Source organism: Mobula hypostoma, chromosome 9 (assembly GCF_963921235.1).
Source record: "Mobula hypostoma chromosome 9, sMobHyp1.1, whole genome shotgun sequence".
Taxonomy (NCBI): Eukaryota; Metazoa; Chordata; class Chondrichthyes; order Myliobatiformes; family Myliobatidae; genus Mobula; species Mobula hypostoma.
Genome location: NC_086105.1, coordinates 90,696,312 through 90,713,256, shown reverse-complemented (window position 1 = coordinate 90,713,256; position 16,945 = coordinate 90,696,312). Strand labels below are relative to the sequence as shown.

Genomic DNA, 16,945 nt, shown 5'->3' with positions numbered 1-16,945 from the left:
TTCAACTTACATGTAAAAAAATAAAGCTGATTCTTCACCTGGCCAGTTCTGAGATGGCTGGGTTCCAGGTTGTGCAGAACATAAGTAGTCTAAGGTTGTATTCCCTAGAGTTTGATAGGAGGTAATATTTGAAAAAATTTTAGAGGACAAGGCAGAGTGGATGAAGAAAGACTATTTCCCCAAGTAAAAAGCCTGGACCCAAGGTTACTGAATCAGAATAAGAGTTATTGGAATGGAATTGGGAGTTCTGTCAAGATTCATCATGGTTTGCTATGGCAGCTGCCCTGCATGTGACCACAAGAAATTGCAGGGAGCTGTGGACACAACTCAGCACTTTGTAGAACGAAGGACTCTGTCTATACTTCTCCCTGCCTTTGTAAAGCAGGCAGCATCATCCAAGAGCCCATCCACCACAGACAATCTCTCTTCTCCCCCCTTCCATCAGGCAGAAGATACAACAGCCTGAAAGTACATAGCACCAGGCTCAAGAACCCCACCGTTATAAGACCATTCAGTGATACCACCGTACGATAAGATGCATGTTAACCTTGCAATCTACCTCATTATGAGCCTGCACCCACTATCTACTTTTCTCAGTAACTGGTACACTTTATCCTGCATTGATATTGTTTTATCTTGTTCTACCTCAGTGCACATTGTAATGATCCGATCTGAATGAACAGTACACAAGATAAACTTTTCACTGTATTTCAGTACACGTGACAACAATGAACCAATTCCACAATAAGGTTTAGACCATTTACGACTGAGATGAGGATAAATTTCTTCACACAAGTAGTGGTGAATATTTGGAATTCTCCACCCCAAAGGCTCAGTTGCTGAATTTATTTTAAGCAGAGTTTTGGTAGATTTTTTTTCTATTTTAAGGGAATCAGGGGATTATGGGGACAGTGCAGTAAAATGAAGCAGAGGTAAATGATTAGCCACAGTCTTGATGAATAGCAGAGCAGGCTCAAAGTGCCAGATGGCCGCCTGCTGATCCTAATTCATATATAGGATTAGACTCAGAATGCTTTAGCGAGGAAGCCTATTGCACGAAATCAAACTGGTAGTATATGCACATGATGTTCCCACACAAGGTAATGTGAAAGTGATCTGATAATTGCTTTAATTGTGTTTCCGAACAGGGATATTATGCTGTTATTTTTCAAAATAGTCACAGGATCTTTTACAGGTACCCAACCAGTTTGTGTCTGAAAGACAGGATCAGTAAGATTCAAAGATTATTTTTATTATCGAAGTATGCTTGTGGTATAGAACCCTGAGATTCGTTTCCCCACAGACAGCCATGGAACAAAGAAAACCATGGAACCCGTTCAAAGAAATACAGCAAACTCCCGTCCCCCCACACGGAAATAAAAACCGCCGAAGCGGCAACAAATAAAAAAAAGAGCAAAAAAATACAAAATATAAAACACAAATTCTGAAATGCCCGCTTCGCTGCCACTGCTACTGTGTAGTAACCGGAATCTCCAGTGCAGAAGGCCCCGAATCCTCGGCTTTGCTTGTTTCAGTGGCCGGGGCAAAGTCGAAGGCGCTCAGCAGAGGTTGGCGCTCGGGAGGCTGTATTGGAGGAGCTGGTTGGAAGCTCGAAGTTTTCGGATGGACGGACTCAGTGTCGGCTGTGGTCGGCTGCTTCCAAGGCATCGGCGAGTTGACGGTGCCTGGAGGTTTATGGCAGGGAGTTTCTCCCTTTTGCCCCCTGCTATCAGGGACTCGGGAGTCGATCCACTCGGGGACTTTGAGGCTTTTTTTACCGTGCCCATGGTTTGTTCTTCATCAAATTATGGTATTGCTTTGCACTGCTGTAACTATATGTTATAATTATGTGTTCTGTCAGTGTTAGTCTTTGGTTTGTCCTGTTCTCTGTGATATCACTCCGGAGAAACATTGTATCATTTCTTAATGCATGTATGCATTTCTAAATGACAATAAAAGTGGACTGAGTGTTCTCATAATCTAATCTAATCTAAATTTGAAAGAGTCCACATATATTCAGTTCACTCAGTGTTCATTAACTGCAGGCCACTCCAATTCAAAATAGTAACGAAATAAGGATGACCAGAAACCAATCATAACGTGAACAGCAGAGTCCAACTCACAGTCGTGTCAATTAAACCTTGCCCAAGAAGTCCAACACTGGGACCTTCCTTTGGGAATAGCGAGCAAGAGGCTGGTAGATGGCGCCAAAGGATCCTCTCACCTTAGGCGCTCGCCTTAATGATTCCATTCTTCCTCGGAACTTTAATCGGCGACAGGCGGCACGAAATGGGGTTGATTGTGGGCTGGCGCCCCATCTCCAGGCTTCTTGGCTTCGAGGCTGTACATTTTGTCTGAAGCCTCCCGAAACACCCTCAAAGGCAGCACAGTGCCAGATCGCTCAATCACTGGAAAACACACACCACTAGGTCCAACAGTAGTAGAACCACATTTGGAAAAAAAAAGACAAAAGAAATGAAAGAAGTAGCTTTGTTAACCATCTGGAGGATATCGCCGTGTATTAAGTGCATCTTCAGCTCTGGGTACCAAGTGACACCCTAACAGGGGTGTTTGTCTCAGTGTCTGGAGTAGGGCTTGAAGCCTCTGACATGCCACCAATTAATCCACAATCAATAGCTTTCAGGTAGCTGTGTAAAAACAGAAGCTGAGATTCAACCTTCACCAGAGTTGCTAGACAAATGGAACAAATCCAGTAAGATTCCATTAACAAAAGCAACAGGAAGCTGCCCCCACACTTTTCATTTTGACTTATAAACTCTACCCCCCCCCTTTCTGTATATACTTTGAGATTTCAACCTAGACCTTTTGACCCCTACACAAAAACTCTTATGTCTCTGTGCCTCAGCAGAAAGCGCTCTGATGGGTGAGATGGCAGGTTCAAGGCACACCCCAGAGTCTTGAAGTGAATTGATAACCAAGCAAGTGATGAAACATTAAACTGTTTTTCTGGCTGGTGTAGCTTCCACAGCACTTTCTTGCAGAAGAGAAAGGGAGTTATTCTGGGAGTTTTAGCCTGTTTTCCTGCAACCACATAATAGTGGTCATAAGTGTGTTTGCCCCGAGAAGCTCATCCAGGACTGCAAGGCTAGATGAACAGATTACAAATATTGCTTAAACCCTGGCCTGGAGGAACACCAACTGCCCTGACGATTGCTCTCTTGCTGGTTTTTGTCCAGCTTGTTCAGAATCCTGCTGCCTGTAAGAGGGCGGTGCCCAAAGCCCAGCCAGTTAAGCACGGGGTTGCTTGAGATCACCCTCCAAACTCATAGAAAGACAAGTTTGACAAGATTCAGGAACCTTGGAAGATAAGATGTTGCAAGTTAGTCAAAAAGAAAAAGAAAGTGTATATAAATAAGGCTAACGAAACTGAAATTGAATAAAGCCCTTGAAGAACATAAAGGAAACAGAAAAGTACTTAATCAAGAAACTAAGAGGACTAAAAGGACGCTTTACACAGGCTGGATGTTGGAGAACTGGGTGACCCAGAGTCTCCCAGGGAAATACATCTGTGTGAAATGTATCCAACTGCAGCTCCTTGAGGACCATTTTAGGGATCTGGAGCAGCAGCTGGATGACATTCAGCTTGTGCCGGAGAGTGAGGAGATAATTGATCAGAGTTACAGGGAAGTAGTCACCCCGAAGGTGCAGGAGGCAAGTAGCTGGTGACCGTCAGGAGAAATGGAAATAGGCGGTTAGAGCAGAGCACCCCTGTGGCCATTCCCCTCGAAGACAAGTATACCGCTTTGGATACTTTTGTGGGGGATGACCTCCGGGAGAATGCCACAGCGACCGGGTTACAAGCACTGAGCATGGGTTCGTGACGCAGAAGGGAAAGAGAGAGAAGAAGGGTGCGGTAGTGATAGGGGACTCAGTAGTGAGGGGAACTGACAGGAGGTTCTGTGGATGTGAACGGGACACCCAGATGGTATGTTGCCTCCCAGGTGCCAGGGTTAGGGATGAACCAAATACCGTACACAACATTTTGGAGAGGGAGGGGGAGCAGCCAGATGACTTGGTACATATTGATAACAATGACATAGGAAGGAAAAGCAAAGAAGTCCTGAAAAGAGAATTTAGAGGGCGAGGTAGAAAGCTGAGAAGCAGGACATCCCAGGTAGTAATTTCTGGATTGCTGCCTGTGCCACGTGCCAGTGAGGGTAGAAACAGGATTATTTAACAGATAAATGCGTGGTTGAGAAGCTGGTGCAGGGGACAGGGCTTCAGGGTCTTGGATCATTGAGATCTCTTCTGAGGGAGGTATGACCTGTTCAAAGTGACGGGTTGCACCTGAACTCGAGGGGGACCGATATTCTCGCGGGCATCTTTGTTAGAGCTGTTGGGGAGGGTTTAAACTAACTTGGCAGGGGGTTGGGAACTGGAGTGAAGGGACTCAGGATAGCACAGATGGTAAAAAAAAGTAAAAATATGGTGCAGTCAGACTGTCAGGAAGGGCAGGCAGGTGATAGGACTTAGTTGCAGCCAGCAGGCTGAGTATCAAATCATTAGGGATGCAGAATCAGAAAGGACAGCAAATACGGTACTCAAGGTGTTGTATCTAAATGCACGTAGTATAAGAAATAAGGTGGATGATCTTGTTGTAATCACTGAATGGTGGCTGAAGGATGGTTGTAGTTGGGAGTTGAATTTCAAGGTTACAGGTTATATTGGAGGGATAGGAAGGTAGACAAAGTGGCTGGTGTGGCTCTACTGGTAAAGAATGGCATCAAATCAGTAGAAAAATGTAACATAGGATCAGAAGATGTTGAATCCTTGTGGGTTGATTTAAGAAACTGCAAGGGTAAAAGGACGTTGATGGCAGTTATATACAGGCCTCCCAACAGTGGCTGGGAGGTGGATCACAGGTTACAACAGGAAATAGAAAAGGCGAGTAAAAGAGCAATGTTATGGTAGTCATGGGAAATTTTAACATGCAGGTTGCTTTGGAAAATCAGGTTGGTAATGGATCTCAAGGAAGTGAGTTTGTTGAATGCCTAAGAGATGGCTTTTTAGAGCAGTTTGTCAGTGACCCTACTAGGGGATCAGCTATACTGGATTGGGTGTTATGTAATGAACTGGAGGCAATTAGGGAGCTTAAGCTAAAAGAACCCTGAGGAACCAGTGATTCCAATATGATTGTGTTCAACTTGAAATTTGATAGGGAGAAAGTAAAGTCTGATGTAGCAGTATTTCAGTGGAGTTAGGGAAATTACAGTGGTATGAGAGAGGAGCTGGCCAAAGTAAATTGGAAGGAGCCACTGGCGGGGATGTCAGCAGAGCAGCAATGGTGTGTGTTTCTGGGAAAATGAGGAAGGTGCAGGACATATATATTCCAAAAATGAAGAAATACTCAAATGGTAAAATAGTACAACCATGGCTGACAAGGGAAGTCAAAGCTATAGTAAAAGCAAAAGAAAGGGCATTAGTGGGAAGAGAGAGGATTGGGAATTTTTAAAAAACCCACAGAGAGCAACTTAAAAAAATCATTAGAAGGGAAAAGATGAAATATGAAAGCAAGCTAGCAAATAATATCAAAGAGGATAGTTAAAGTTTTTTCAAGTATGTTAAAAATAAAAGAGAGGGTGGACGTAGGACCACTAGAAAATGAGGCAGGAGAAATAATAACAGGGGACATGGAGATTGGTGATGAACTAAATGAGTATTTTCCATCAGTCTTCACTGTGGAAGACACTAGCAGTATGCTTGATGTTGTAGTGTGTTAAGGAAGAGAAGTGGGTGCAGTTATTATTACAAGAGAGAAGGTGCTCAAAAAGCTAAAAGACCTAAAGGTACCTAAGTCATCCAGACCAGATGAACTGCACCCTAGGGTTCTGAAAGAGGTAGTGTTAGACATTGTGGTGGCATTAGAAATAATCTTTCAAAAATCATTTGACTCTGGCATGGTGCCAGAGGACCGGAAAATCGCAAATGTCACTCCACTCTTTAACAAAGGAAATAGAAAGGAGATTATAGACCAGTTAGCTTGACCTCAGTGGTTGGGAAGATGTTGGAGTCAATTGTTAAGGATGAGGTGATGGAGTACTTCGTGACACAGGACAAGATAGGACAAAGTCAGCATGATTTCCTTCAGGGAAAATCCTGCCTGACGAACCTGTTGGAATTCACTGGGGAGATTACAAGTAGGATAGATAAAAGGAATGCAGTGAATGTTGTATATTTGGACTTCCAGAAGGCCTTTGACAAGGTGCCACACATGAGCCTGCTTACCAAGTTAAGAGCCCATGGTATCACAGGAAAGTTACTAACATGCTTAGAGCATTGGCTGATTGGTATGAGGCAGCGAGTGGGAATAAAAAGATCCTTTTCTGATTGGCTGCCAGTGACTAATGATGTTCCGCAGGGGTCAGTGTTGGGACCACTTCTTTTAATGCCATATATAAATAATTTAGATGGTGGAATAGATGGCTTCGTTGCCAAGTTTGCAGATGATATGAAGATTGGTGGAGGGGCAGGAAGTGTTGAGGAAACAGGTAGGATGCAGAAAGACTTAGACAGATTAGGAGAATGGGCAAGAAAGTGGCAATTGAAACACAATGTTGGAAAATGTATGGTCATGCACTTTGGTAGTAGAAATAAATGTGCGGACTATTTTCTAAACGGGGAGAAAATCCAAAAATTTGAGATGCGAAGGGACTTGGGAGTCATTGTGCAGAACACCCTAAAGATTAACTTGCAGATCAAGTCGGTGGTGAGGAAGGCAAATGCCATCTTAGCATTCATTTCAAGAGGTCCAGAATACAAGAGCAAGGATGTGATACTGAGGCTTTATAAGATACTGGTGAGGCCTCACCCTGAGTATTGTGAATAGTTTCGGGCCCCTCATCTTAGAAAAGATGTGCTGGCATTGGAGAGGGTCCAGAGGAGGTTCACAAGGATGATTTCAGGAATGAAAGGGTTATCATACGAGGAAAAAAAAAACAAGGTCAGCACGAATAAATTCCTCCATTGATAAATACTACAGTTATATTGACAGTTCTCTTATTTGTTCTGTATCTTATTTAAATACATAATCTGTTAATCAGTTAAATGGTAGTTTGCCATTTTTAGCATATATAACTATTTCCATGAAACAATGGCTAATAGGGGAAGTTGATGTTGTCATTTAAAGTTAAATTGGATAGCTATATGGACAGGAAAGGAATGGAGGGTTAAGGGCTGAGTGCAAGTAGATGGGACTAGGTGAGAGTAAGCGTTCGGCACGGACGAGAAGGGCTGAGATGGCCTGTTTCCATGCTGTAATTGTTATATGGTTATTTAATGTTTGATGGCTCTGGGTCTGTACTCGCTAGAATTCAGAAGGATGAGGGGGGGATCTCATTGAAACCTTTCGAATGTTGAAAGTCCTAGTCAGAGTAGATGTGGAAAGGAAGCTTCCCATGGTAGGAGAGTCTAGGACAAGAGGGCACAGCCACAGGATAGAGGGGCGCCCTTTCAAAATAGATGCGGAGAAATTTCTTCAGCCAAAAGGTGGTGAATTTGTGGAATTTGTTCCCACATGCAGCTGTGGAGGCCAGGTTATCGGGTGTATTTAAGGCAGAGATTGATAGGTTCTTGATTGGACATGGTATCAAAAGTCACGGGGAGAAGGCTGGGAACTGGGGTTGAGGAGGGGGAGAAAAAGGATCACCCATGATTGAATGGCGGAGCGGATTCGTTAGCTCAATGGCCTAATTCTGCTCCTATGTCTTATGGTCTTACAGTCTAAAGTGAGCTATGAAATGTCTTTGGTGAACAAGATTAAGGAGAATCCCAAATCATGATATATGTATATCAGGAGTAAGCAGATAGTGAGGGAAGTGGTAGGTCCATTCAAGGACAAAGGAAAGAAATTATGCATGGAGATGGAGGTATCATGTCGGTGAAAACAGGGAGGGGTTTGTTGATCACAAACATGAGAAAAACTGCAGATGCTGGACATCCAAAGCAACACAAACAAAATGCTGGATGAGCTCAGCAGGCCAGGGAGCATCTATGCAGTCCTGATGAAGGGTCTCGGCCCGAAACATTGACTGCTTAATCTTTTCCATAGATGCTGCCTGGCCGGCTGAGTTCCTCCAGCATTTTGTGTGGGGTATGTTGATATTCTGAAACATGTCTACATTAAGAAAGAGATGATGTAGGTGCCTTGAAAACGATAGGGTGGATGTTCCAAGAATACTGATGGAATCCATCCTAGAATATTGAGGGAGGAAATTGCTGGACTCTTGAGGGAGATCTTTGCATCTCTTTAGCCAAAGGTAAGGTCCTAGAAGACTGGAATTAGCCAATACTATAACTTATCTTCTTGGAAAGAAGGGCACAAGGGTAATCCAGGAAATTATAGACCAGTGAGCTTTACATTAGTGCTGAGGAAATTATTGAAGATTCCGAGGGACAGGATTTACTCACAGTTAGAAAAGCATGGACTTATTAAGGATCATCAGTATGGGTTTGTGCAAGGGAAGTCCTGTCTCAAAACTTGATTCTTTTTGGGGTAATGAAGATAATTCACGAGGGTAGGACAGTGCATATTGTCCACATGGACTTTAATAAAGAAGTTAACAATTGACAATATTTATAGTTGGTTATCAATAATTGGGCCCAGAGTTTTAAGGATGTATACTAAAATTTATCCATACATTCTTCCAGTTGTACTCAGACTTGTCTAATGATGATTGTGCATGCGAGAGGGAATCCCATTAAGAAGGATATCAACCAAGGGGACCCACACTCTATCTTATCTAATTGCATGATGTTTATTGTATTTTAAGTATGTCAAACAAGGAAGAAAGGAAGAAAGATAGAGTGTTTTGAGATATTCATCTCAATCAAGATAACATCTGATGCTACACCCTCGCTTTTGATGCTGTGGCTGCAGTTAGGGATTCTCATAAAGGCATGGGTAACAACCTCAATATTCTGAGAAGAATTTGTCCAAAGAAAAAAAAAACACTATCAAAAACATTAAGACAACAGTTTTTTTTATATTATTTCAAAATACAAGATATTTATTTATAGCAATGTTCCAAGATGGTGTACGAGTAAGATAGATCTAGAGTTTATTGATTCTTGGTCTTACGAAAAGTATTTAGGTACTGAAACCTCAAGACCCATTGTCTCAGGATTTTAGTGAGTATTGCATTGGAAAGCTAACTAAGTGGTCAACTAGTTTGGGAAAGGCCTGATTGAAACCTGCACAAGAGGTAAAAACTGTTAATATTTGTTTGATACTTTGATTAAATTATACATAGATTTTGAACAGAATACCTTAATAGTTACCAGTGAGGTCTTCAGGGGATCAGTTAAGATGTTTTTACATTTTCCTTCAAGTGTGAATAACAGTCTCTTGTATACAAGATATGCAATGGGTGTTTTGAGTTTTCCTATACAGATCACCCAGATGCCCACTTTGATCATTAGGAAGTTGGAGGATTTTAGCAGGGTGAGAAATTCTCTTGTTTTTGGGATATTTATATTTGTCAGAATTGATCTTAATGCAAAGATTCGAATGCATTAAGATCTCACAATTTATAATTTTAGTGATGGAAATACTTGAGTTGGATTTGTATATAACTTTGTTATTGACAATAGTAACATAGGAACAAGTTAGTCCCATAGATTAAAGCTCATGGGATCCACAGTGAGTTAGTAAACTGGATACAAAATTGGCTGAGCATAGTTATGGCATTGGTGGATATGATGTTTTTCCGACTGCAGGTCTGTGACCAATGATGTTCTGTAAAGACCAGTGATGTTCTGTAAGGATTCCTGCTGGGACCTCTGTTAGTTCTAATATACACAGTGTATTGCTGCATTATGGCAGTCGCACTAAATGGCAACTTCTTTGCTTGTAACTTCGGAAACAGCTCTATTTTCATCTTTAATATCTTTATTCTTCCCTTTCAGGGTTCTTTTGAAGGCCCTGACCTGGATTACACGCCGACTTCGGTTCCTTGTGGGAATGGGACTCGTTTTTGGGGTTTCAGGACCAGCCAAGGAGTCAGCCTGAGAGGCGGCCTAGTGTTTGGAAGCCTAAGATCTCGGGGGTCTAGAGATGGGCGGATTGAGGGTCGGTGTCACAGCAGGAGACTCGTGTGTTGTCAGGGAGGCCGGAAAATCTTTCGCTGTGGGCCCGAAGACCCGAGATCTTTGCGATCTTCGGAGATAGAGCTTGTAAAAAGCAACAAAACTGACTTTTTAACATCATAAACCAGCGGGTTGTTGTTATGTCTCCTGCTCACTGTGAAAATGGGGGACACCCCCGTCTCCCTTACTAGGGAGAGAGAGAACCTGTGGGTTGCCGAATGCCGGATAAATTGCGATAGTCTTTGGGGTAACTGCAAGGTCTGTGTCTTCGCTATCACTTAGCTCATGCTTGTACTCGGTAGCAGGTGCACTTTTTGTTTTGCCGGTGGTGGGAGGGGGGATTGTTGCTCGCTGCCATTCATGTGCAGGAGGGGGGAGCGGGGGGTAGAGCTTTGGGGTTCTCACATTTAACTGTCATTCATTCTTTGGGGCACCTCTCTGTTTTCGTGGATGTTTTGAATGTATATTGTATACATTTCTCTGACACTAAATTGAACCTTTGAAATTCATCCTTATGGAATTCACACATCACAACAAACATTTGAGATGCACAATAAAAATTTGTCCAACACACAAACATACACAGAGTTGAACAAGTTTACCAAGAATGAGACAAGGTTGTTGATTCACAGTGGGAGTCACTTATGGGATTTACTCTGTAAACTAATAAAGCAATTTCTTCTATCAGTACTTTTTTAATAATAATTTATCAAACCATGTAATATACATTTTTGGTAATTAAAACAACAGTCCTCAAGAAAATCAGCAAATCCTGTACCTGTATGCAGCATGCCTACAGGGGTGGATGGGATTAGTCAGTGAATGCATCTCTGCATATTTGCTGAGACGCCAGGATTCAACGGCAGAAATAGGAGGGACTAGAATTATGGAAAGTCATGATACGGCCAGTCTTCTAAGAAAACAAACTCCAATTGCAGGGGTATGCTGATATGATGAAAGCATAGAAAGTCTAATGAACAAGTTTGCAGATGATATGAAAACGGATCAAAGTTGAGGGTAGGGAAGAAGGATACCACAGATACAGATCAGATCAACATGATTCTCAACACCCTTTCTGAAGAGTACAGTGGGGCTCCAAAGTAACAGTCTAATCAGTCTGCCCCGTTAGTTGTGTTGCCAATGGTTCGGTACAAGTGCAGGCAACAGCAGCCTGCATTAGGGGAAGCCAACCGTCCTGGTAAGCATGACTCTTTACTTGGTAAGAGAATGAAATGCAACAACCATCTTTGAATTGGCTGGCCTAGGGATAACCTCATGCAGTGGTGGATATCAATTAACTATTGTTGCATTAAGAAGGAGCCTACCATTTTAACTCTGACATTGTTGGTTGAGGTCAATACGATATATTTCAGGCAGGATGTCCCTCTCGTAACACAGACAATGTCTTCATGCCCATTGCTGAGATTCAGATTTTAAAAAACTCCCCTAAAATTGTGGATAGACATGACCTGCTATTGAGCACCCTTCAACCCTCCTCTTCCCGCTGCTCGACCTCCAGTGTGCTGTGCTCAGTGTAGAATCCCTCCCTGCAACTGCATGGTAACCAGGAGAGCCTGGTTTCTGCAACGTCCTGAAATCTAGATCGTCTGTCAGTAGTTCGGCAATCTGCAAGAACGCTTAAAAGTAGCAAATGCTGAATCATGTTGCAGCGGAGGCCAGAGGAATAAACCAGCGACCAAGCCAAAAGTAGTTGATGAACCCCTTTAAATGGTATGGGGTTAGCTGAAGCATTGAGCTTCAAAATGTCAACTCTGCAGTCAAATCAACACTGTGTGCTGGGTGAAATCATAACCTACCTGCAGTGCGAACCATTAGCAGATAGTAGTCTCTTTCATCAATAACTGGTACAATGTCTGCCACTTCAGTTGCTATTTTGGAACCCACTCAGCACCTGCGTCTCCCGAATCACGCCACAGAACTGAATGAATTTTCACCTTAGTTCTGCACAACCCTGCTAAGTTTAGAAATTGTTTCTATCTCAGGAATCACAGGAAACAGAAGGACTTTAATTCTTTCCCTTTTAAAAACTAATTAAAGACAGTAAAATTCAATTTATTTTCTAAAAGACCATATTGACAGAACCTTTGAAATCTGTAATATAGGTTTATTTCCCCCAGTCCATATTGCAGCATTTACACCTTACACAAGATTGGGTATATCTGAGCAATAAACAAAATGCTGAAGGAACTGGATGGGTCAAGCAGATCTGTAGACAGCTGACTGTTCACTTTCCTCCACAGATGGTATCTGATCAGCTGAGTTCCTCCAACATTTTGCTTGTTGCTTCAGATTCCAGCATCTGTCCTCTCGTGTCTCAATTTATACTGACTCCAAATAAACTTGTACCTGGCTCTCAGAATAAGACCTAGATTCAAGAATGGCCTCTCTCAGTCTGCAATTTTCACTCAGCATAAGCTTGGAGACATCTAGGCCACAAGCCACTTACATAGATTTCATCATTGAACAAGTTTACAATGGAAACTGAGAAACTGAATAAAAGGATATATTTTGTACAGCTTACAAGAGACACAATATTTGATTACTACACAATTTCTCCTCAGAATTCCCTAACGTTTTGGCTTGTGAAAGCCCCAGATGGAAACCACAGTTGCTTAAAAGCTACCAGCATTAGTAGTCCTGATCTTTGTTGCAAATGGAGATTCTTCCAGAGTTTCAGCTCTTCAGATGGCAAAGTGAACAGCCCAAGTTGAATAATCAGCCAAGCACCTATGGGGGAGGGGGAGCCCATCCAATCCATCTACAGACTTACCACACTGATCCCATAGATGGAGATTTTCCTCTCTGAACTCAGGAAAGCCAGCTGCAAAATCAATGCTACTCAGTCAGACTTCTGGCCTGGTAATGCAGGCACTTACTAACCACTGCACAAGATAGTTATTGATTGGCAACTCCAGGTTTTTGAGGGTAGATGGGATTAAGAGAGAGGCTCTTGCTGAGCAACAGCATCTTGCTTCTGTGTTATCTCCAGAAGCGTTGTCATATAAGAGCCTTGCCTTAAATCGAAACAAGGATAAACCTTGTCCATTCTATTATTTCAAGACTGCCATCTGTACCTTAATTCCATTTACCTGCTCTGGCTCTTTAATTCAACCTCCTCGTCCGAGGAGAGCCTAGGAGTCAGATGATTTGACAATGGTAATGACACTGGTGGGGGGTAGGGTAGGGGTCTTGGCCATAGTGCGAGCGTACTTCTGAAGGGCCTCATACTTGGTGCGCAAGCCATCAAGTTCCACTCTCATGTTGGCGTTCTCCTGGGCCAGCTTGGCCACCTCCTGCTGGAGATCGGTTCTCTGTCGCTGCAGTTCTTCCTTCTGCGTCACGCGCTTGACCCGACAGCTGGCTGCATAACCCCGGTTCTTCAGTGTCCGCCGCCGCTGCTTCAGCTGGACAATCTCCTCCTTACTTAGGCCCCGCAGGTGCTGATTCAGTTCTCTGACTGTCATGGAGACCAACTCCTGGTCGCTGAGGGTCGGGACATTCTCTCCGGCCTCCTTCTTCACCTATCACCAGAAAACACTTTCAAAGTTCTTGTCTTTCTTGACCTTGATCCCTCTACTTGCTTCCTCACCAGAACAATTCCCCACCCCACCCCCTCCTCACCACACCCTTCTCACAATAACCACCAACCTCCCGCCATTTACTTCCCAAAGACGTCACTCCATAACCTTTATAATTTTCCACTCCATCCAAAAGCACCTCCTGAACACATTACCTCTATCTTAAAGAACATGAGAATAGAATCACTTACGTACCATCCACACTTGAATATCTATCATTGATCCTTTGAAGTTAAGGTCTAAATCTTAAGACTGCTATCCTAGCCACACTGAGGAGTATGCTCAGCACATGGACCACAAGGCCAGAAGTCCCAAGAGGCTGCTGGTGCTGAAACCTGGAGAAACACACAACCTGCTGGAGGAACTCAGTGGTTCAGGGGGCATCTTTAAAAGGAAATGGATAGTTGATGTTTTGGGTCGAACTACTTAGGTGATGAAGAATCTTGATGCAAAACGTCAGCTGTCCATTTCCCTCCACAGATGCTGTTTGACCTGTTGAGCTCCCCCAGTACTTCAGGTATTTGACCGTAAAGCCAATTGAGGATTAGCCTCGGTGGTGATCTTCTTGAAACATTACCATGCATGTGCATGTGAATGCAATAGAGATCTGTCCCAGTCACAGCAAAAGAATGAATATATTCCCACGTCAAGGTCTGCATTATTGAAAGTAACTGGTGACGCCTTGCATCTGCTGCTCATCCTTCTAAGTGCCAGAATTTGTCGACTGGCGTAGAGAACATACGAAACAAGGTGAGTGACACTGTCCTGTGGGGGTGTGGCTTACTCTACTTGTCAAAAGTCACGTTGCCATGATTGGTCAGTTTAGAAACAACAGTTGCTTTTCCCATTGGCTAGCCACCTGATATCCTGTTTCAGATATCCCGGGTATAATATAGTGCTTGGAAGGGGCTTGCTCTCTCTTCTTCTGTTTAGGGCAAATGGTGCACATAACCAATGGGAGGTATGCTGTGCACACACTTTTAACTAAATATGTTTGCTGAATCTGTCCTGCCGAAGGGTTTCCGCCTGAAACACCGATTGTACTTTTTCCATAGATGTTGCCTGGCCTGCTGAGTTCCTCCAGCATCTGCAGATTTTCTCTTATTTGTGATTAGCTGAATGTATACCTGTTGAGTATTCAGCTTTGTAGTTTCTGTAACTTGGGGAACATGAATGCTTGGTTGAATATTTACTGTTGGTAAATAAATGATCAATATACTTAATCATAATTAGTGTTTACTGGCTCACTTGCCTGACCCACGAACCTGATTCAATATCATATTTTGGCGCTGCGAGCGGGGTATGGCTTTTTGAGCAGAAATGCATCTCTTTCAAAGGTTATTTAGAAGAGAGCACTCCCTGTATGAGAGATGCAGTCCCAGGTTCGACAAATAATAGTGAGGGCTTTGGAGGTCTTGCCAACCTACTGATGGGTTATGAAATGCCAGTAGATTGGTCAGACTAATTAGATTTTGCCAGGGTTGAAATGGGACGCCACGTTATTTCCATACTAAATTCATTGTGTTTTCCCAGGAGAAAGGATAGCTGGTTGGATGCTTTCTGGGTCTTTGCAGTGATTGTAAGACATCATTACAAAATGACAGCAAGTCTTAAGATGAATTGGAAAATCTCAGTCAGCGCTGTATTGTTCTGAGAAGACCCAGATTCGGGCTGTAAAGTTGGGGGATAAGAATATACAGATAGCTTGTAAGCATGTAGATGCTGTGTGCCGAGCTGGCTGGCAGCCCAACCCTGTTAAGTCAATGATCCTACAGTGGGGCTGGGAAATGGGGATGTCTGGCTGGATGATGAAAATGAGGGAGGGGGAGTAGTGCGGACCCCTCTGTTTATTCCTCAAAATGATTGTCCTCTCCCCTGTGTACCCAAAACAGTATGGGCCAGGCCACGGGATGAGTGGGCTTATCTGACAGACAGGTGCGTGTCTTAGGGAGCCTATTGTCCCAACACGTGATCAATAATAACCTGAGAATGCTCCTTGCTTCCCCTGAGCATAATGCATCACCATGGGTTCAAGTAAGGGCAGCAATTAAACTTAGGCATCCCACTCTTGCTGATGGAATTTAAAACGCCAAGCGGAATGGAGCACAGTAGAGGGGCGCACTAAAGTTCTACGCCAGTGGACTCTTATCACAGAATTATACCGAGATAGCGCTAATCTGCCAGAAGACATTGGATTGACTTCTGGAATGACAGGACATGTTGTTACGGCGGTGGCTTCCAGAACAAAAGGGGAGGAGCTGTCTTTAATACCACCAGCTGTTGGTCATCCTGTAAGTACAGCACGGTAGCATAGTGATTACTACAACGCTTTGCAGTACCAGTGACCCGGGTTCAATTCCCGCTGCTGCTCGTAAGGAGTTTGTACGTTCTCCCTGTGACCGCGTGGGTTTCCTCCCACATTCCAAAGACATACTGGTTGGTAGGTTAATTGGTCATTCTAAATTGTCCCATGATTAGGCTCAGATTAAACTCAGTTTGGCCAGGTGGATTCAGGATTGGCTCAACTGCAGAAAGCAGAGGGTTGTGGTGGAGGGTGTACATTCGGATTGGAGGATTGTGACTAGTGGTGTCCCACAAGGATCGGTTCTGGGACCTCTACTTTTCGTTATTTTTATTAACAACCTGGATGTTGGGGTAGAAGGGTGGGTTGGCAAGTTTGCAGATGACACAAAGGTTGGTGGTGGTGTACATAGTGTAGAGGATTGTCAAAGATTGCAGAGAGATATTGATAGGATGCAGAAGTGGGCTGAGAAATGGCAGATGGAGTTCAACCCGGAGAAGTGTGAGGTGGTAGACTTTGGAAGGACAAACTCCAAGGCAGAGTACAAAGTAAATGGCAGGATACTTGGTAGTGTGGAGGAGCAGAGGGATCTGGGGGTACATGTCCACAGATCCCTCAAAGTTGCCTCATAGGTAGATAGGGTAGTTAAGAAAGCTTATGGGGTGTTAGCTTTCATAAGTCGAGGGATAGAGTTTAAGAGTTACGGGGTAATGATGCAGCTCTATAAAACTCTGGTTAGGCCACACTTGGAGTACTGTGTCCAGTTCTGGTTGCCTCACTATAGGAAGGATGTGGAAGCATTGGAAAAGGTACAGAGGAGATTTACCAGGATGCTACCTGGTTTAGAGAGTAACATTATGATCAGAGATTAAGGGAGCTAGGGTTTTACTCTTTGGAGAGGAGGAGGATGAGAGGAGACATGATAGAGGTGTACATGATA

At 43.4% G+C, this 16,945-nt stretch overlaps 2 protein-coding genes across 3 annotated transcripts in view; both read right to left on the bottom strand.

Annotated features, from left to right (window-relative positions):
- gaa2 (alpha glucosidase 2) overlaps positions 1-13,235 on the bottom strand; it is a 91,665-nt gene extending 78,430 nt beyond the window's left edge. The window contains exon 1 of the mRNA XM_063058655.1: positions 13,215-13,235. The gene's annotated coding sequence lies outside the window, so the exon portion shown is untranslated. The remainder of the gene's footprint in view (positions 1-13,214) is intronic.
- Positions 9,050-16,945, bottom strand: part of mafk (v-maf avian musculoaponeurotic fibrosarcoma oncogene homolog K) — a 30,109-nt gene continuing 22,213 nt past the window's right edge. For both annotated transcript variants that reach the window (XM_063058657.1, XM_063058656.1), the window contains exon 3: positions 9,050-13,646. In XM_063058657.1, the coding sequence (XP_062914727.1) occupies positions 13,257-13,646 (390 nt within the window). In that variant the 3' untranslated portion in view covers positions 9,050-13,256. The remainder of the gene's footprint in view (positions 13,647-16,945) is intronic.